Genomic DNA, 22,284 nt, shown 5'->3' with positions numbered 1-22,284 from the left:
CTGAGATGGATAAAAAAAATGTCTGGATTTTATTGCTCAATTCATATTGCATAAATGCATTATTAATCAGATTGCCATGTTTCGACACATGGTAAAGAATTTTTTTTAACCTGGGTTCCTCATTAAACGTACTACAAGCATCTTCAGAGAGGAATCTCAAAATGTGCTTCTGTACATGGGTTTCATACCCTTGATCCAAAAAATAAAAATACATCCCTTCTTTGAACCGTAATTCCAAAGTGGCATCAAATTAATTCAAATGACCACAAAATCATTTTATATATCAAGTCCATTTTAGACGTTATGGTGAATAGCAAAATCAGGAAACTGTCCATACCTGAATGGCCACATTATTGTGGCGATACAGTAACAATGGCTGTTTTAATTTAACAAAAAATAAGCATGACTATATAACGTGTGCCCTGTATTCTCTCTCTCTTTCTCTCTCTCAAAAACAAAAGAATGGAACAAAAGACGAGGTACAACATGGAGTGTGATCAGTATCTCTTTATAATAACAAATATTCCACACTAAAACGGGTAAGGTATGAACTGGAAAAGAAAATATTCGATTTATTGGAAACATGGAGTTTAAAAAAAAAAACTTAAAGTAGGTTCAGTGGCATTCTCAGAGCATTTTCAAGTAAACCAAGGCAAGCAAAACATGATGCAGATACTGTAAAGAAATAAAGCACTGTTCACATTTGCTTTCCTACTCCTCGAGGCCATTACAGACAAAAGGCCCTGCGATATCAAGTCTCTCTCTTTTTTGTGGCTGAAACATGTGGAGGTGGAATAAAGCGCCCTTGCTGGCTGGATTTAGTGTTCATCAGTTGCCGAAAATAAGCAATACCAAACATATTTCGCTTAAAGCAAGAGAAAGGATCCAATTGTTCCTGTCGCTCCCGGACAGTCCAAGTGGGAATAATAACACAGTTCAGCAATGGAATTTACCAGCACACTATTAAAGTGTTGGCCGATAACCCCTGATGCTTTTAAATGCACTTAAATACTCCATATTTATACATACATAAAAAGTTGCTTGTGCTAAATGACTGGATGAATAATGCAGCTGTACAGATGGCAGCGATGTGGATTTGACAAAAGCATGCCAGATAAAAACAATGCTGGCAGCTTCATCCGACCCAAATCAGCGTACATTAACGCAGATCAAACACACTGATCAAATCAACGTGCCTTGCAAAAAGACCTTATTAGTGTTTCTCCCAGAGGCACGGTCATCTATTTTGCACACTGAGGCGAAAGAAAACTGCAAGTTTAGTTAAACATGGTCAAAAGCTTAACTGTTAAGGTGGGACATTAGGACAAATGCGCAAATGGTTTGCCATAGGTGTAGCCTCATATGTAACAAATCTATGCAGTTGCAACAAATACAATAAAAATAATAATACAGTGATTGGAAACATCCAAATAAATACACTCAACATGTAAACTGAGGCACACTTGATACACAGCAGCCAAGCAGTCATGTCGCAGGCGAAATGGACATCATTGCCACACCAATGTGTACTCAGCATCTTAAGAATAATGTTAAGTCACAGTAGGAAGTTCAACAAACAAAATGTTTTCCAACACGCCGAACATCAAGGTGTGTAAATGAGCTAGTCATGGACAATTCATCCATCAAAATTAGTTATTAGCTTAGCTTTCAGTGAGCACAGTCAAACAGCTACTTTCTACACCTTCAAGAAAATGTTGTTGGATTGGTGTTTTTGTGCAGACAACACAAATTAGATCAGTGTCACTGCAGTTTCATAACTTTGCACTCCTTTTTTCCTTAGCGTTTTAGTAATGTGGTTAAGCTATGCACTAGCTGAAACACCCTCTGGCTCTAACTTCATTTTTACATGCGTTTTCCCAGGTACCTAAACATTTAATATGTGGGTTAGGAGAAAGAAAAAAATATTCATATAAAGTTTCTGGAAATTTTCCACAGAAAATTTATCTGGGGAAGAGAGGGACACTACTGGGATCAATTAATTTTTCAAAAATGTTTTTCTTATTTATGGCCCTTCAAGTTTGCCAATGTCCAATTTTTTGTAAATTCTTACATCCATGTATTTTTCTTCATGTGTGCCTCATTGGGATTTTGGATAACATGAAGCATATCCCAGCTCACAACTGGTGGAAGGAAGTCGGCACCCGGACAAAATCCACCAAGGCGCAGGGAGAACATGAAATCCCCACACAGAAAAGGCCAAAATGAGATTCCAAATATATTCCCATTAAGTTCAATCGAGGTTTCCACGATCTTGCATAAGTACTTTCAGCACAGTTAATCTCATCATTCACATCACATCTCAAAGCTCACAACCAAACATTATGCAGTGTCAACGTTAGAATAAAATCCACACATTAACATATTTCATAACCCTAATAATTGGGGGGGGGGGGGGGGGGGTAGGGTACAGCAAGAGAATTGGCGCTTGAATGTCTTTTTTTATGCTTCAAAATGAGACAGAAGCCCATCCTACACGGCAACCATTATAAATTAAACAAATAAAAAAAAAAAAAGGCTCTGCAACATAGTATACAGTATTGGACAACTTCTGCTCTTCATTTTCACATGCTGTAGTGAAAAGACACTGTTCAAGCTTGGGCTCTCAGGGGAGCTGAGCTGGTATCAGGCATCAATCATCACACAGGCACTTGATCCTCTCAAACAAAGGCATCTGAAGCATATATGAACATCTGGAACATTGCAACAACAAAAAAAAAACTGCCTGAGCTCTCATCAAACAATTGAGGGAATTCAAACTGTACTGATATGTCAGAGATCCGTCACAGATGTTTTCTAAAAGCATTCACTGTCACAACAGGGAAGAGCTGGGCCTTACATTTGTTTTGTTGCCTGCTAATGAGCAGACAACAGGGCAAAGTAGAGAATGAATTGCTTGTGAAAGAAAAATCCAGGTAGAAGGCACTGAGGCGCATTTCTTCAGCATCAGCAGTCAGTTTATACTTGGTTGACTTCATCATGACACTGCATACAAGCAATACTCGTGTGCCTTTCCTCTCAGGTTGAGGTCTGTCGCGAGCTACTGAAAACGATGTTGAACATGCTATGCAGGGCAGGGCGAGGTACGGTTGTGATGTTGGGGTTGAGGTGCAGAACCAGTAGCAGGAGACTTTGGTCAGGTTTCAAAGTATTTGTAGATGGCTGTGACGTAAGTCATGACGCTCTGCCAGTCTGGCCTCTCGGTGTGCACCATCTCATTTATGTCCTATAAAAGCCACAAAATGGACAGTTGTGAGTCAGTGGTTTTGTCAAACTGGGAATACTAGGCAGTTGGCCTTAGACCAGTGATTTACAACTACTTTGCCACAGCATACCAGTGAAAGATTGTCAAATGTGCCACAGGAAGCAATCCGACTTCATTTAATTGGATTGACAAATGTATGTTTGTTCATCTACACATGCCATGGAGATATTGTGACAGGAAGAATGGCTCTTCTATAAAACGGCAGAAAATCATACAACACAAAAAAGAAAGAGGGCCAGACTGCATGGGCAGTGGGTATTTGTGAGTAAATTGAGACGAGAAGAGTTTTCTTTCAGCGGATCACTTTTTCTTTTTTTTTTTTCTTTAAACATTTTTGTTTGGTGGTGTGCAGTGAGATTTGTCAAATGTAAAATATGTGCCTTGGCTCAGTAGGTTGGGAAACACTGGCTAAGACCACACGTTGAAAAGCAATTTCAACTTTTTTTTTTTTTCTTCCAAATAAAATCTCAGTCCATGTCCACACCTAGAAAACATTTGGAGCTTGTCAACTCCAGCATTCCAAATCACCAGATGGAGGTCTGACCGCTAAAAACTCATGGTTTTAACCATTTCGAAGACTTAAAAAGTAATTCCCAAATTAGGCACGTCGCCAAAATTGGCAACTTGAGGGCAAATGATCAAATAAAGAATAAGTGGACTGAGTTACTCTTAAAGAGGAAGTCAACCCAAACATTTTCTTAACGATAATATGTTGTACGGGGCCCCACTAGTTTAATCACGGCATTCTGATTAATATTGCATTTGTGGAATGGACTTGGACTCAACTTTATTTATCACTTGGGGTTACTCCTTAAGGAAATTCTGGTTCCAGTAGCTTATACAGAAAATAGTACAAAGAGAATATTGCACATGAGTAATAAACAAAGTGTTGAGTAATAAACAAAGTGTTGAGTAATAAATAGTTGAAGGTTATTCCACTTGGGTATGCCAATTATGTGAGGTCTCCCTTCTTCCTATCGCCTCCTTTCCCCAAGTGAGGACTTATACAGTTTGATGGCTTGAGGGACAAAAAAAAAGTTCAGCAGTCTGTTGGTCCTGAATTAAGCAGCAAAATTCATCAATTTTTATCGATCTCAGGAGGCGGTCATTTTGCTGCTTGCTGTCAACTGAAAATTTCATCCCAGTGGCCAGGTCTCAACCAATCACCGCTCAGCTTCAGAAAACTGGTAGGCCGTGATTGGTTGTGACTTGGCAACTGTGATGTCATTATCAGTGAATGAATGAATGATTGAATGAATGTTTCATTTTGAACATTAAAAAAAAAGAAAAAAAAGGAAATACAAGAAAAAAGTAAAATACAGAAAATGATAATAGTACAATAGAACATAAAAAAGAATGATGTTGCATTATAATTTTCCCCTTTATAATAAACTTATATTTGTTCGAAAAGGAGTAGAAAGAAGCCTAAACTTATCAGGTTATACCCCTTGTAACTACATGTTTACATATACATACTTAACAATTACAATTACCAAACAGTTTCCAGAGGTTGTTTGAGTGGAGGGAAAGTACCTATTATTTAAGAGGAACACTTATGTTTAAAAGAGATTTGGTGAGAACAACTTTAAAGTTGCATTGTATAACAGCTAAAGGTGTAGAATTATGGAACGCCAGCAGTGACGAACTAAAGAATTGTAGTACTTTACCTCAGTTTAAAAAAAATGTATAAAGGCAAAATACTGATGGGATACCGTAGCATGCTGTGAGGTGTTTAAACTGCTTTTGTATTTATCTAAAGGAGGTGTATGTATGTATGTGTGTGTGTGTGTGTGTGTGTGTGTGTGTGTGTGTGTGTGTGTGTGTGTGTGTGTGTGTGTGTGTGTGTGTGTGTGTGTGTGTATATATCTTTAACATATCTGAAAATGGACAAATCTTGACGGAATCAAGCAAACGTGGTTACAAGGGGTAGAGCTAGATAAGCCTAGGCTTCCTTCTACTCCCTTTTGAACAAATAAGATTTTTATGATAAAGTGAAAATTTATAACGCAATGTTTTGTTTTGTTTTTTCTTTTCTTTCTTCTCTATTGTACTATGGAGTTATTATTTTCAGTATTTTTACTTTCTTTTCTTGTATTTCTTTAAATGTTCGAAATAAACAAACAAACAAACAAACAAACAAACAAACAAATAAATACACATACATAGACTCAAATTTATGTTTCCTCTTTAATTATGTCAAGATTTGACCATAGTCAAATATATTCAAAAAAATTAAACCATAACCAACAGCAAGTGGCAAAATAGCTACCCTCTGAGATGGATAAGGTGGGTTTTGCTTGTTTAATTCATATTCCTTAAACAAAAAATTAATCAGAACACTGTGTTTAGACTAATGGGACTGCAGATAACAGATTAGTACAAAGAAAATTTGTGGTTTGGAATGTAATTTGGTTTACAATGGTACCAACTTGACAAATGGCACCAAATGATCTAGTTCGCTCAGCAGCATAAAACAATTGTTGTCATGTTGGTTAAAAATCTCAGTTGCTGTTGTGCTTCATGGTTTTCATTCAATTGTTTTAAATGGCCTATGAGTACTTTCAATAAAAATATTTTGTATTGTAATTGGGACTTTGTCACTATTAAACAGTATTTCATGTAAAATATTTTCAATGGCAGGTGACATTTCCTGTAGCCAAAATGCTTATTGGGATTGACTTGATACCTGATATAACAGCATATGCCAGAGGCTCACTTTTCTTGACAGAAAATGTTTTTTTTGTTTTGTTTGTTTTAATTCTTTGCTTTTCATATCAAAACTTACTAAAGTGCATTTGATCCCGACACTTTCTGCAGCCTGGAACGCCAAGGTGAAGTTCCTCTTCTGTCATAGAAAAAAAAAAAAAAGACAGACCAACTATTTTTATTTAGACATTTACTGATTTTAAGGTTAGGCTTTCCCTCCAATCTGTACTTGCCTTGTCTTGGCTGGTCAATTCTTGATAAGGGATGTGGGCCGGCAAGTAGGTGTGAAGCACAGCACAGAATGCCAGCCCATCATTCCAGCTACTGCTGAAATTGGTGATGTCAATGTTCTGGAACGTATGGCATCAGATCAATATAAAGCAAATCTTGTTGTGGTTGTGTTAAATTTGAATCAAATTTTGATTCAACACAAAGATAATCAGTCTGCGATCATGTTGGGCAAAAGAACTTGGACAATACTTACTTCTGCAAAGCTGAAACATTTGAACATTCGTACAATTTTAAATTTAAAATGATATCTAATGATTATTTGATTGTTCATAATATTTATAGATTAATACGATTATCGATTCATTGTTAGTTAATCAATTAATCGTTGCACTTCTATTCTCTTCCAAACAGACTGATCAGTCAGTTACACACTAATCAAAAATAATATGGCTACAAACACCTAATCTTAAACAAAAGTATGGGCATTTTTATGTTTGGCGTGTGCATTCTTAAGTTTAGAGAGAGGTTCCCCTCTAAAGGCAATAAGCGCAGCGCATTTTAGGTTCATATTGTGATTTCACCCAAATGCCAACCATCCCCAACTTCTTCTGAGCACTGTATTGTAATGTGCCCCAAGTAAAACAAGATGCATCAATAATGTTGCCATAGGAACAGTTTTATGAGTGCCAGATATTTTTCTCATTAAAAAACAGACATAAGGTACAACACATGAAAGAAAAATGCCTTTTATATGGAGGGGATGTTTTGGCTTCTCTCCTGAATGCCTACAGCAATAGTCCAAGGCTCAACAGGCAACAGGTGCGGGTGTAGAACATACATATGTACAAATGAGTTTTCTTTTCTTTTGCATCCTTATTATATTTTTCAACTGTTTCTGAATTTGTAAATTCCCTCATTGGGTCAAGTCAACATTAAAAGCTCATGAAAACCAAATGCACTTTACATTACTTGTAATTTCAAAGAAAAAAACTGGTGGTGCTATACAGTAAACTGTACTCGCCTCGTCCATTTGTTTACTTTGTTCAATGTCGCACACTTCCTGGAAAGGACTTTAGGTGCCATGACAACCAGAGATCATCATAACTCAGTTAAGCATGACCTCACTTAAGAAGTAGGTGAATCGATAAATGCTCATTCTAGTATCTGCTGCACATCTGGCAACACTAAAGCTGCGTGCATCAACAGATTGGATTATGCTCTGATCTCGTCTTGCTTGCCATAAGAGGTCATCTGTTCTAACGTGTTCATTTATGTCGCAGCACAACACCGATTTATGACAGCATATTTTGCTTTTGACATGGTTTCGGGACAATAACCTACTTGATAGCCCTCAGTTTTCTTCTGGCACCACTTCAGCAGAGCGTTTCTCTTGGAGCCTCCATATTCTCTGGCCAGTGCAGACAGTGGGTCCTTTCGTTCCTCTCTTTAAAGAAAAAATGAGCATGCTTGCTAAATAACCTTTCTTTAATATTTAGACCTTTAATAAGGGGTGGTTAGGATCCTACCTTAGACGACTGCGCGCCGTGGGAGTGACTGAGGCCGTGGGAGAGGAAGAGGGCAGTGAAAGCGGAGAGGAGGCGGCACTCATGGCCATCAGTGACGATGAGGAGCCTCCGTCCTGGGCTGCCATATCCCTCTTTATCTCTTCACTACTCCGGCGGGAGACTACTTAAGAACATGGGGAAAAAGATTGATATGTGGAAAATGAACAATTACAACAAGGTTAATATGTACATTCTTCAACCTGAAATTGTCTTGGTGGAATCCATGTTGGAGACCCTCTGGAGGACAGAAGGTGGTCGACTGGTTGGGGCTCCTCTGAGGAGGTGCTCAGCTGTAAATACATTATTACACTATTTACATAACGTACTGTTTACAAGCTCAGTAAAAAGTCACATTCAGGTGTGTAAAAAAAATACCAAATTAGTAGCAAATGTTGGGCCAAATCAAACAGGCTTTGGCACTGCACACACATCTTCACATCAAACATCTTAACTCATTGAGCAAAATTCTAAGAATGTCGAGGTTCGTTATACCACTCTAGAAATAACTTAACTCTGTCAGTCTAAAGTAACTTGCCCTATTCAAACCCGCTATTCATACGTAAACAACATCATGATCATAAGTCGACTTATTTAAGTACTATATGGCCTTTTAAGCAATAACACTGTATGATTTTTACTTTCACATTGAAATATGCACTTGGCTCATGATAGAAAACAGCATTGAAGTCATTGCCATGGTCACATAGTTTAGTGCTTGATAGAATTATTGGCTCGTTAGTTATGTATGTCTGTTATCAAATACACGTTTACCGCTGCAACATGAATGGCTTGCTGAGAAATGACCTTCCAAATAGATAGCTTAGGATCAAAACTACACTGCTAATTTATGTGAAGGCTGTTTTTCAAACCCAAAAACATTGACACAGGTGCATCATTCAGTATTTTTAAACAGAGAGAAAATGAGCAATAGTTAAACCTGTAGTTGTGTTTCATAACCCCATGTGCAGTGTGTCAGGATATCCTGACTACAGAAACACAAACTGTATATGATAAGCACGAGAGGGAAACATCAAATCACCAATAACATGAACAGTGTCACTTTTGTTTATAAAACATTTGGCTACTGGAGGGAAACTGTAAACATTATTATTACAAGAGCAGCTTCTCATAAAGTTGAATCATTCTTTGTTTTTTTCCTAACAGATGATTAAGATGCTGTTTGCTCTTAGTATTAATCTTTAATTCTCAACTAAGTACTACAATAATTTGTTGTGCTACTTTGATTCTTCCTGGCTTCAACAAGATTACAGAACGTCACATGATTAGTTTTTGAGCGCAACAGATTCTCAAAATATGGTAAAATAAAAAAATCTCAACTGCCTCACATGACATGGAGATGTCGGAATAGCTGGTCCTCTTGTCACCGAGGGAGGATAGCGGCTTGGAAGCTGACAGTGACGTCGATACAGTGTGACGCTGCAAGAGAAAGAGTCTTTGTCAACTTAATTGCTGGTTAAATTGTTGCAAAAGTGGCTATCCAGCAAGGAAGCCTATTCAATATTATCGTTTGGGCTTCAAGTTCTAGTATTTACAGAAAACACAACATCGCCTTTCATCCCGTACCTGTATAGGTGATACAGCGGCAGCCGGAGGAGTCTTCATCGGACTAGGACTGAGAGGTGTGCGTGGTAGTGGGGTGGCTGGCGCTGTTGGAGTCACAGTGGCAGTACTGGAGGGTGGTGGTGCTTCAAGAACAAATGAAACAGCTCTGCTTGAATGCGACTGAATTTCATTCGAGTGCAATATGTCAGATGTGGGGAAATTTCCCCTCAAAACTGCAGTCCCCGATATCGAAAATGTAAAGAGGATTCTAGAGCAACACATAAACAATGAGGCAAAATTAAATTGCGGTACATACTTTGCGAGGCATTGTCGAAGCTCTTGATGAGTGTTTTGACAGTTGGCGAAGGCTCAGAGGAGGTGGAAGATCGACGACTCAGGCCCATCCCCTGTCTGAGTGCAGCCAAGTCCCTCTCCACGGCGTTCATGTAGTTATATACTCGGCCTCTCTCCTCCTCTTGCCTGGGAAAAAATATTCCACTTAATATCAACAGTGTACTCAAACAACAGGAAACTAGACATGGACCTAAAGATTTAGTACATAAACCATTATCCCTAACATCTTGTGACAGTGTCACCCAAAAGAAGCTGAACATACAAGAAGCCCAAATCTGGCCAAATAGTTTGTGTGCCTTACTTGCGGCTTTTGACCTCATCAAGCTCCTTGCTCAGCTTGTCATTCTTCTCCAAGGTCTCCTGCAGTCTGCGTCGCAGGTCTCCAATCTCCTCCTGCGCTTCTGACTTGATATCATTAGCAATGACCACAGCCGTCTGCAAGTCTGCTTGGAACTGACGCCACTCCATTGACTCCTCCTGTGAGGCAAACGACATTTAACATTTAGGCATTATGTGTCTAGAAAAGCAGATAGATTGAACTACAGCTCTAGAACGCATACTGCTTAATACTTCACAGATGCAGATAATGCATACTTTTTCAAAATTGATTACCAAGTTACGCAAAAGGTACATTGAATAGCATTGAATACTTGTTCATTCATTCCCTTTTTTTGCCCTTCTCTCATTAGAACATTCCCTCTCAACATTTAACCATCACTGTTGATAAGACAGTAACTGTATCACAGCCGGGGACCGCATCCAGATCTTGTGTGATGACGCAAGTGTGTAATGACTGGAAATTAACCTTACAATTAATCCAATTAAAATCCACGTTGCAATTTAGTAGAATGCAATTTTCAAATTGCAAAAGCTGCGAGAAGTGCAGAAGTGTGTTTTCATATGTCATGAAACTTCAGAAGTTGAAGTGATAAAGCCACAGATTTGTTTACATTATTGTTGCAATCTGACGTAACTTACTGATTACTAAAATCAACCGCAGAGTAGGGAATTAAATTTACAGCACTCTAGTAATTACAGTAGTAATATGGAATGCATGCTAAGGAATTAAAATCAATAAGTACATTTCCTCACAGTTCAGCTTCAAAGTGTTCAATCAAAAAATAATCAGAAAATGGTGTTTCATGTTCTCTATTTTTTTTTTCCAGAGAAAGTGTAATTAACACAAATCTAAGCGCAACAGACGAGCAGTCGAGTGTCTCTCTATTCATGTTTATTGATTAATATGGGATATTGTTAAATACGTGTTTAACACGGGGGAAAGTAATCATTTTTATTTGTGAAAGCCAAACTAAAGTGTGACTTGAAAAGCTCTTCAACAATTCTCCTCTGAACATGTTTTTATGCTAACAAATAAAACTATACTAATAAAACTATCCCCAAAGAATGATGGCCTTTTTTCATAAAAGTACAAGTTTATTCTCAAAACAGTACATTATTCTTGGACTATTTTAACATGACTATTTGCCATTTCAAAGTGGAGCCATGGCGGAGTTACCCTGAGTCTGCGATGAAGGATCTTTATCTCTCGTTCCATGTCGTGTTTCTGGTCCTGCAGCTTCTTTACAGAGTCTGTAAAAAGAATGTAGATGCATTCAATGAGCTGGTAGACAAGATCTTCAAAGTTGGACAAACGCGACAGTGTGAGGGTGTGTCATTTTGATGTGCTATCATACGGGAAACCATTTTCTTTTTTTAATTTATTATCATCATCACAGTGCACTTGAACATAGTAATTGCTTTAAAGACTAACTTGTAAATTGTGTGTAACATTAGGGTGGATCAATATGAGTTAACAGTTTACTAAAAGAAAACCTCTTTGGTTGTAAATGTCACAGTGTAGTGAGTGTCTAGTTGAAGCTATTTATCAAATAAATGCTAAAGTCCTGCTCATTTGCAGTCAGCCAAGGAATTTAGCGACAACTTCAGCTCAGCTAATATGTAACAAACGGACCACCCTTATCTCCTCGTAGCCACAAGCTGCCTCTTTGCACAAACAATACGCTGCGTCTCGCTGAGTGGTCTGACGACAGCCTTCTACCACATGCTTGGCCCCGACACGGACTCTTATAGAAAGTTAGGAAATAACTTCCAGATTTTCTGTTTTCATTCTTGCAGATAGAGAGTGCAGCTAATCCACTTTTCATTTCACAGTTTTAAAAAAAAGGAAAACAGCATTTAAGTTTACAATCAATATTGTTTTATGGTATCCTTTTTTAGCCTGATTTCACAGTTTTAAAAAAGGAAAACAGCATTTAAGTTTACGATCAATATTGTTTTATGGTATCCTTTTTTAGCCTGATTTCCCCCCCCCCCCCCCACTCCCGCTCATCAATTGGTTCTCCCTATGACCTTGTCTCGTTTCTTTTATGGACGGAATCATGTCCACAAAAAGTTCTGAACTATATTTGCTTTGTCCTTTCATCCGTTCATTGACGTGTGTTTGAGGGTCGATGAAAGCATGAGTTTTTTTGTTAATTGACAACGGTGGAAACGATCCCAAATTCTGTTTTCATGAAAAGAACGTTAATGGAGAAAACGGCGTTTTTTTGGGGTTTGTCTCTATAAAATGCTGTCAAATTTCAAACTGGAATATTATTCAGTGGAAAGCCAAATACTGCCAGGTTTCAACCTGAAGTAAAAGACTCGTAACTTGTCATGTACTTGTGTTTATCTTATCACATGATGGCAAGCAGCAAGTTCTGCAATCAGCAACACATACTTACTGTCAAGGCTAATGTTGTACTTGGCTGGACCTTGATTACAGACAGCACATTGTGTAAAATCGGGGAAAAAAAAAAACATGACGTTGCAGTTCAGCGCGTGTGCATGTGGGTGTGCGTGCTGCTTACTCTCAAGGTCGGTGATGATGAGGTTGTCATGCAGCTTTAGAGCTCGGTGCTGCTCCACTTCGTCTTCCAGCTCAAAGATGGTTTCCTTCATGTCGACGATCTCCGTCTCCTTTTCCTGCAGCTCCACACGCTGTTTCTCGAGCATATGCGCTTGCTCAGCCATCTGCTGCTGCACCTGCTGTTGGAAGTCTCGATATTCCCTGTCGAGCTGTTTGCACAGAAGAACGGAGGTCAATCATTCAAACAGCAACAAAGAGTTTTTAGATATATTTTCTTCACTACTTTGAGCTTTCATACAAGAGCCACAAAGAGTTTCTCTCCCAAACGGACCTTACTGAGAGTGTCCTGCAGTAGGGCAAGGTCATTGTGAGCTTGTTCTAGCTCATCCTGCACTTTTGCAGCTTTGGCCTCAGCCTCCTCCTTCCCCTGTCGCGCACTTTCCAAAAGCTGGCAGATGTCATTTTTGTCTCCTGCTGTGTGAAGCGAGTACAGCTCAGCAACCCTCTGCCTCTCTTGGTCCAACTGGGCTCGGCAGCGGCTCAGCTCCGCCTGGTCGCTGCTCACTGCCGCTTTGTATTCGTCAAGCGCAGCTGCCATGGCTGCTCGTTCTTGTCGCTCCGAGTCCAGGACGCGCTCCATTTGGTGGTTCCTCTCCTTCAGGGCTCCGATAACCTCTTGGGCTTCAGCGTTGTCCTGCTCGGCCATCTTCAAGGTGTTGGACAGGTGCTGCTGCACCCCCAACAGCTGCTCTCTCTCGAAGCGGGCGTTATCTGCCAGGTCGGCGTAGCGTTGCTCCAGCTCCATGTAGCGGCCGCTCTTGATGTCCTCCTCAAGCGCGTACGAGATATGATGCTCGTCCAGCAAAGAGCGCAGGTACTCGATCTGTCGACCGTAGAGCTCCAGCTTGTCACTCTGCTGGCACAACGAGTCCATGAGGATGACCTTCTCCTCGCCGAGCCGCTCGTTCTCCCCGTTCAACTCTTGGGTGATTTGCTGCAGGTCGGCCAGCTCCTGCAACGTGGCCTGCAGCTCCTCGGCAGTGCTATGCTGGTTCTCCTCCATTTGATGGATGCGCTCTGTGAGACAGGCAACTGACACCTCGCTGGCGTTTCCGCTGCTGCCCCTCCGTGAGCGCTCCCTGCTGGGAGCAGACTCGCATTCAGAGGACGAAGAGGCTCCCGAGGGGGCGTCCAGCGCATCGTCGCTGGAGGTAACGGCCTGATAGACCTCACTGGATTCGCTATCAAGATTGTCAGCCGAGCCGCCGTGCTGGTGACCGGTGAGCAGATCCTCTAAGGAACCGGGGGCCGACCCCTCCGCTGAGGAAGTCAGGGTGGCTCCGCCCTCACTCTGCCCACTACCCGCTGCCAAGTCCGGACTCAACGACAGATAGCTCAACTTGTCAGAGCCATCCAGCCTCTGCTCTAGAGAGAAGCCCAGCGCATTGAGACGGTCCTTGAGCATTCGATTCTCACTTTTCAGCAGGTTGAGCTCTTCTCTGATGGCCTGGTTCTGCTCTTGTAACAAAAGCAGCGTGGACTCTACGTCAGCTGCTGTGATGGCGGAGACGTGTGCCTTCTCCCCCTCCTCTGCTCCTTCCTGAGGAGGCGAGTCTTTTCCTTCCATGCCGAGCTGGACCCTCATGTCTCTCAGTTCACTGCGAAGGTGCAGAATCTCCACATCTTTGCTCTTAGCAAGACCTAGCAGGTCGTTGACTTTTGTCTCCAGTGCCACCTTATCGCTGATCTGGCCATCGGATCTTGACTTGCTCATACGGCTCTCGGGCTCGCTCAGGATCTGATTGCGAGAGCGCTTCCCTGAGGCTGCATCGCCTGCCGCTGTCCCTGAGACCAGCTGTTTCTTATTAGCTGATGTCCTGGATGTCCGAAGACGGTCTCGTGAAGAATTTGGCTCTTTTGGGGTAGATGATGTCATACGCTTGGTTGAGGAACCTTATTCAGAGACAAAAAAAAAAAAACGTAATATTGTTACATTTTTCTCAAAAACAAAAACAGGCAAATTGTACTAAAATCAATGTATTGTAGAATCTCTTGCTGACACGTGCTACATTTCTTAGGAAAAATTAGCCTCTCAAAAACCAAAACAAAAGAAGGTCCAGCATCATTTTGCATGATGCGACACACGATGTCAGCATACATCAGTACTGGAAATATGTTAAGCACAAATGTCAAGCAGGGGCAATTTTGCAATACGCCAGGGCAATAATTAGAACACAGAACATATTAAAAAAGAAAAAAATTGGTGCAACTGCCTCACACTTGCCACAAAACCTTTCCTGCAGACAATATAGTGCAGCTCAGCTTCTGGCAAGCTAACAACATGGTCTAAAATTGCTATTTAAATAAAGCTCTTAAAAATGTTATCAATGTTTTTAGATCATAACAAATAATAGTCTTTGGCTACTGTTATCCTGGTCTGCATTGTTAAAGGGAGAGTTGGCATTTTTACCAAAACACTTTTTGTCATACATGTTCAAACTGTCATAATGGCCCGAAAGTAGAACATTATAAAAATGATCTAAAAAAATAAATCACCACTCGGTGTCCCTATCTTAAGCCTGTAATTTCACATTTAATTATTATTTCTAAACTTGTCACAGTGTGATAAAAATAGCCAATTAGACACTAGAGAAACAGAAGGAGTGACCCAAATAGTTGCCAGCTGGCTTTTCCAATAGAACGCAAACTTTCCTAAAGTGACAAGATTTTAGCTGCTGATTTCATTTCAAATGTCATTAAATCAATTAAAGCAGTTTGTTCACCTTTTTGTACATAATGTGACGAGAGCCCAAACTTAAAATCAATGTACGTGGCGTACTGAAATTTATTTTACACCTCTACGAATACAAATTATATTTAAAAAAATTATAATTATAAATTGAAAATACAAGCAGTACTCAAGGCCTCCTGTCAATAATTGTCAATTAGAATAATCATAATTTTTCTCCCCATGACAGTTTTTGTGACACCTCGGCTAAAAGGACAACTATGATGAAGACCAATTGACGTGCAACGTGAGGAAGCAGTAAACACATATCTGTTGTTCAAACTACAGCAGCACATTACAGTACACACCCACGACTCCTTTTTGCTTGTTGTCACCGCTGCTAGCAGTGGTCCCGATTGAGGAAGTTCTCTTAGTTTTGCTAACAGCATTACTTGATGCAGGATTCCCTCCAGCCATTGCCGCTAAAAGATCATCATTGCTTTTCACCTGAGAATACAAACATGAGAAGAAAAAAAAAATCTGATTCACACAGCGACTTTGCCAAAAGCTGTCATGAAGCAAGATGATGCATCTTACCTTGGACAGAGGTGCGGCACTGTTGGTCTTAGCTGCAGGCTTTCCAGTGGTAGATGCGGCGGCCTCTGCCTTCCCTCGATCAGTACTCACCTTACTCACCACAGGCCGGACTGACTTCTTCATACTGAGTTCTCTGGTGCCGAAACATTTACAGCTCAGTCTGCATACACAGGAGGGAGGAGAAAGGTAATGCATGTCAGAATATAGTGTTATCGCCGCACTTTTCCATAGGAGGAGAATTCTTTCCATAAAAGGTATTCCTAAAAAACAAAAAAAAAAACAGAGCATGTCCAAAAGAACTGCACTCTAACTTGCGCCCTAGAAAAATTTGCTCTTCTCTAGAATGTTTTTTTTTTCGATAGAAAATACAAACATGATATGAACAACAACAAAAGTCTGCATCCTAGTTTAAGCAGAGCATTGCTTTAAACCAGGGGTGTCAAACTCATTTTTTTCATGGGCCACATTGTAGTCATAGCTTCTTTCAGAGGGCCATTATGACTGTCAACCCAAATAAATGTATGAACACCTCATATTATATACAGTAAAAGCTACAAAACTAACTGACAAATAACTCGTTTTCAAATCAGACGAGTAAAAACTGGTCAGATATTTAAAAATATATATATCATTAAAAGTGAAGACAATTTGCCATTCTAGTAATGACATGAATTTGATGCACAATTTGTCTTTGCGGGCCGCATAAAAAGATGTGGAGGGCCATATCTGGCCGCCGGGCCTTGAGTTTGACACCTGTGCTTTAAACTAAAGGAAGCATTTATGATATTGAATGGTAGCAAATAATGGGCATTAATAAATTAGAACTAAGATGAGGCAACAAGTTGTTAGGAGTAACGTTTGGCAATGGCTCAAATGTTGATCCTGGCCAAATTGAGAAAACCAGTCTTGCAGGAAAACTCGAGACTTTGTGCTGAGCAGGATTTTCATCCAAGTCCGAAGAGAACCTCTTGATGCCACGATAGCCAGAAAAGTTATTTGGGACACAGCTGGAAGCATAGCATAAGTACTTTAGCACAAACTTGGATGTATTTTTGCACAAAGCCTTTCTAAATCGGAAAAAGTGTGTCCAAGTGATTTATTTTACACGGGAAGTCACTCAACAATCAATCTCTGTTGTTTTGCAGGCAGCTTGAACTGTTTAATAAACAGTTAAGATAAGACTCAGTGACTGGAAGTTGTATTAGCCATAACTCCCGCAAACAAAATGAAGCAAAATTGAAAATCCAAGAAAAAAAGGAGCATGTGTGGTTAACATACCAAACTTAACACAAAGAACGTGATGAGGAAAACTGTAATGCTCAAATTATAAAGCATGGAAACATTGTTCAACTATTGCTGACACGAAATACTTTACAAGTCACACAGCACCATATTGTTGACAACTGAGTGTGGGATTACAGTGCAAACAGAGGGAATAATCCTCGTGACCTCATGGGTCAGGCAATTCAAATACTGTACTCTTTTTCACTTTCTGTTCCATGTTTCTCGTCTGTGGCACGTGTATACAAAGTTGCATGGTTTTGAAAAATGGTAGAATTTTGATGATTTTTTTCCCCTCATGCAATACAATAGATTAGAAATGAAACAACTAAAACCACAACAATAATAATCAACTAATCGGTGGATTAGTTTTCAATTGTTTGATGAATCAAATAAAAAGCCTTTCTTTTAATTTCCCGTAACATAAAATTTCCAAATATGAATTGATTGTGATTCAGTAACTACTATTACTTATTGTACTGCACTGTATTGTATCCATAAAAATGATGATCATTGTTTTCCCAAAGTAAAAGCAATGTAAACAAAATGTATTTTGCTGAGACATAAATATAATCAATCTGTTCTCTTTAATGACAGAAATAAGAGAATATGAACTGGTGAGAGGCTACAATTCAGTGGATTTTGACAATTTTAAGTTACATAAATTCTCTAAACAATTATTTGATTATCAAAATGGTTGTTGATTAATTTGTTCATCAATTAGTCACCAATTAATCCATTAATTGTTGCACCTTTTAAAACAAAAATATGGCACGAGTACTTGAATATTCTAAAGAAGCAAAAGTACTGTTATGTTGATGAAACTAAAAACTATGGTTTCAGAGAACAGTATTGATTACATGTTAGTTACCTGACCACAGCTACACTGCAAATCCGCCAGTGTTAAAAGTTCAGGGACAGTGTCAAAGACAATGCATCAATAAATAATAAAATAATAAAATAACCCCCCCCCCCCCCATAAAACAGCCTGTGTAGTCTAGGTTGGAACACTCTTACATGATTAAAATAGGGTGTCCCCTGGATTTGACACGGATTGGTGTTTAACTGAAATTGAAACTACCAACTTTGTTAATGATTGAAGTTGACTGGTTAGAGTCAAAACAATTTTCTACAACTTTTTTTTTCTCTTCGCTTACAAAATGGAAGTTCCCTAAGGTTGGAAAAACTTCCACATGATGGAATTTGATGAAGAAAAAAAAGCTTTACAATTTGTATAAATATATAAATGGATGGCAGGCAGTGAGGTTTCAAGCAAATTTCAGACAGGAAACTATCTGTCTATCTACAAAAATCATATTTTATTATTTCAAACCAATTATCATGGTATATAAAGGAGAAAAAAGAAAAATCGCAACACATTTGGAAGTAACTGTATAAACTTTCTTTCATCCAACTTTCCTTTAATGTAAAATGCAACATTATCATCTCAAGTTTGTTTCAGCTGAGTTACACAACTATTTGCAAAGTTCTCCATAATCTTCTGTTAATATTAGCATGCAGAGAGTTTAACAGACGCTCCAGGTTTGAAACCTTCAAATACGCCATGGAAAAAGATTAGCGTGGGAAACAGGAATTCCCTGGCTTCCTCTATAAATTATAAAATTCCCCATATTCAAATAAAATAAAAAAATAAGTCCCATGCTCTTTTCTTCTTTCTCTGCTTTGTTTGTCTAAGTTAGAAACCAGCTGTAAACAAATAAGCAAGTTGTATCTGTGCTTGGACTATATCCCAATATCCCCCAAAATGTTTCAGAAGCAAAATTAGCAACATACTACAAACACTGCCCAGAAAAATCATAAGGACTTAGATTTTTATATTATATATTATATTGTTGAAAGTGGAAAACCTCCGGAGCTATAGTTGAAAATTGACTGGCCAACAAACAAGCCAACAAGCAGCTGCACTAAAATCATACCGAGTTTACTGTGGAGACTACCACGCCATGATTTTGGTAGTCGTTAATAAGAGACCGAGTGGCAAAGATGAGTGTCAAACAAAAAATAAATTAGTAGCTGCTAATGATAGAAGTGATTTAATTGCTCATAAAGACCCCCTTTTGCTGCGTTCTTTCCTTATTGAAGCTTCAACAGCAGGGAGGCCCTTCCTTGCCATAACAAGAGCTTCCTGTGATGGCGTCTCCAAAGAAACAACCCTACAAGGCAGACTGTGTGCTTGTGGACAAGCAGGCACCAGTCTGCTTGAGAGAGAACAGACACTATTAAAGCTTCAGGTCACATGCTAAAATATGCTCGACTTCTGATTCAAAAGACGAAGCAACCATAAATTATTCCTGACTGAACACAATATACAAAAAAAAAAAAAAAAAAAGGAAAGAATGAAACCCCTATTCAAAGATAGAACATCCCATACTTTAAAGCACCCCCTCCTCTATTGCAGCGCTGTACTGGAAATTGATGTGCTATGTCTAAGGTTGCCAGGAAATAACATTTCATTTTTCTCTTGTTACACATCCCTGGATAGCAATGCACATGCACACACTTTCTGCAGCAAAGCAATAATCAGGTAAAGTCATTTAGAATGCTGAGAAATGAAACTCATTTTAGACAAAAGGAAACTTCCAAAACATCCTGGGGATGAATATAAAAAGGGATCTGAGTGTGTTAAACAGGGGTAGCAGTCAAATGGCCTGAGGATCCTAGGCAACATCAGTTCCCTGCTGATTTATTTCAAGATGGGGAGCAGGCAGACATTTGCGTTTACATTAGCGCCACAGCTAACGCCCATTATTAACTCTGTGTAACTCAAAAATTCAAACGTTTAAAGCATGCGTTTGAATATTTGAGTTACACAGAAAAACGACTTGCTTTCCAGTAGTTCACCACAGTCGACACAGTATTAACATTTTTATAGTTTCAAGCCAAATGACCATATAAAGCCAACAAGGGACCCCATCTAACGAGTTAGCTACAGGGTCAGGCATGCAGAGAATTTCAGTAATTTAGCTTCCTTTTTGTACAATAGCTTTCAAAACAAAAGCAAGTCATTAGCTTCCACAGCATTTGAATTGAAAAGTTGTATTAAATATCCATATCGACATACATTTGCACAAAGTGGCTGAAATGCAACATATAAAGTATTACTACTGCTACGTAGTCATAGTTGTAGCTGTGACCAATATGTGCACACTGGTTATATATATATATATTTAAAAAAATGCACTACATCTAGTTGAGCAGTAGTAGAGCTGACAATGACCTAAAGTTGGACTAAAACTAAAACCTAAAGGTTTACTGTCGTAATGGAGTGATGCGATCATTATGAATGACGGAAACAAAGTGAAGTTTAACGCCATACAATTGGGCATCGACGCAGATCATAAAACAAAATACACATAGCACATTTTTTCACCCAGAAATGGGTCGCGTAGCTTATTTTGAAATAATCCTCAGGACACATCTAAGATACTTTCACGAACTAGACAGTTGTTCTACAAATCTGAAAAAATATTGGGGAAAAAATGACTTGTACATTGTTTAAAACGGACAGCACGCACACACGAGAATCCATCTGGTTATGCTTAAAATAAAACATGAACTAAGTGTGTACACCCAGCCATGAATTTTATCTTCGTTGTGAGCAGAACTGTGACAATGCTAAAGGTTGCTAAAGCGATCGCGAAGCTAACCATGTTAGCATAGCCGGCAAACAAGCAGCACACTGCACACTAGAAAAGAAAATACACACACCTGCGTTTCCTGTATTTTTCCAATTTGATGGATTGTTAAATATCTCCGGGATGGTGGTGGCACGCCGGCTGTTAATCCCACCGCGAGTAGGCAGGCGGGCAGCATCAGTTTTGGAAGTCAACTCGCTTCTGCTGACAGCAGCTACATGATCCTCTGCACCCTCTTCTGGTTGCATCTGCATCACCTCAGCATCACGCCTCGCCGGAAGGGAAAGTGCATTGTACGCTTCTCCTGTCTGTATTTCTTCAGATTTATACAATCAGTGTTGTTGTAGTTACGTTGACTTTTTGTTTATATTAATCATTTACGAGTCTGCGCTGCATCTCACTATTATACTGTATAACAGTACTAGATTGGTCTCAAATGCAGTGGTAGGAAGTAACGAAGTACAAGTACTATTTTTTTCTGGCATCTCTCATTATTTATTTTTATGACAACGTTTTACTTTTACCGACTATATTTGCAAACAGATGAGAACTCGGAGAAAAGTCACAAAGATCTGAGTTGACGTCTTGATTGAATGAGATTTGGAGGTTTATGAGCCCCCACAATAATAATAATAATAATAATAATAATAAATAAATAAATAAATAATAGGTACAGCGCGTAATGAAGGAACGAAAACGAACTGTATTTGGAGATGGAAGGAATTTCTCATTCAATGTTTCTTCTAATCCGACAAAAAAAAACATTTATAGACAAAAAATACAAGTTTCTTAATACAACTTAGCATTTTTGTGACTTAAATCACTGCAGTGTAGGTTGTTTTGATCGCACAAGTCAAGCCAACCTAGCTTTTAAACATTTGAAAACAATATGAACCAAGTAATTGTGGTTACTCGTGCTTGTGTTAGTAATTCACACATTTTTTATTATTATTTATCCAATATTTACAGTATTATTTCAGGCTTCTTAGTGTTCCTGCCTTGCTCCCTATTTTTTAATCAGCATTATATTCTCAGGAATGTGTGGCTTCAATGGTGAATGTATAGGATCAGTGAGACTGGACCACCACGCCGAGTTGAGAGGAATATGCTCTTGTTATAATTAGTGGTACACCAAGTTCTCTGGTAGACCATATACATAGTTTTTCCCTTTAAAGTTGGGAATGTTGCCTCTCATTATCCATCCACCCATTTTCTGAAACTTTTTTTCCTCATGAGGGTCGCAGGCGCGCTGGAGCGTATCCCATCTGACTTCGGGCAGTAGGTGGGGGGACACCCTGAAGCAGTTGCCAGCCAATCGTAGGACATACAGAGACAAACAACCATTCACACTCACACCGACTGACAATTTTGAGTGTTAAATCGGCCTACCATGCATGTTTTTGGGATGTGGACAGAAACCAAAGTACCCGGTGGAAATCCACGCAGGCACA

At 39.3% G+C, this 22,284-nt stretch overlaps 1 protein-coding gene across 2 annotated transcripts; it reads right to left on the bottom strand.

Annotated features, from left to right (window-relative positions):
- Nucleotides 1-492: 492 nt before the first annotated feature.
- On the bottom strand, nucleotides 493-21,086 carry specc1la (sperm antigen with calponin homology and coiled-coil domains 1-like a). 2 transcript variants are annotated; one of them, XM_049763559.2, is made up of 16 exons: nucleotides 20,907-21,086; nucleotides 15,897-16,056; nucleotides 15,668-15,806; nucleotides 12,903-14,524; nucleotides 12,573-12,780; nucleotides 11,219-11,292; nucleotides 10,004-10,179; nucleotides 9,665-9,828; nucleotides 9,370-9,491; nucleotides 9,132-9,222; nucleotides 7,986-8,075; nucleotides 7,747-7,909; nucleotides 7,562-7,664; nucleotides 6,223-6,339; nucleotides 6,069-6,128; nucleotides 493-3,244 (listed from the first exon to the last, which is right to left on the bottom strand). In XM_049763559.2, exons 2-16 carry the CDS (start codon nucleotides 16,017-16,019, stop codon nucleotides 3,155-3,157), a joined length of 3,342 nt encoding a protein of 1,113 aa, XP_049619516.1. In that variant the 5' UTR covers nucleotides 16,020-16,056; nucleotides 20,907-21,086; the 3' UTR covers nucleotides 493-3,154. The 2 variants fall into 2 exon arrangements, with proteins under 2 accessions (XP_049619516.1, XP_049619517.1); XM_049763560.2 differs by having other exon boundaries at nucleotides 7,747-7,906.
- Between the last annotated feature and the right edge of the window lie 1,198 nt (nucleotides 21,087-22,284).

Source organism: Syngnathus scovelli, chromosome 3 (genome assembly GCF_024217435.2).
Source record: "Syngnathus scovelli strain Florida chromosome 3, RoL_Ssco_1.2, whole genome shotgun sequence".
NCBI classification, from domain to species: Eukaryota; Metazoa; Chordata; class Actinopteri; order Syngnathiformes; family Syngnathidae; genus Syngnathus; species Syngnathus scovelli.
Note: the sequence above shows the minus strand (reverse complement) of the source record. Positions and strands in the feature narration are given on the sequence as shown.

Coding starts and splice junctions, on each gene's coding strand:
- specc1la (XM_049763559.2), bottom strand. CDS start 16,019: ATGAAGAAGTCAGTCCGGCCTGTGGTGAGTAAGGTGAGTACTGATCGA. Junction 9,492..9,664: donor CTTCGACAATGCCTCGCAAA/GTATGTACCGCA, acceptor TTGTTCTTGAAG/CACCACCACCCTCCAGTACT. Junction 6,340..7,561: donor AGAAAACTGAGGGCTATCAA/GTAGGTTATTGT, acceptor CATACGTTCCAG/AACATTGACATCACCAATTT.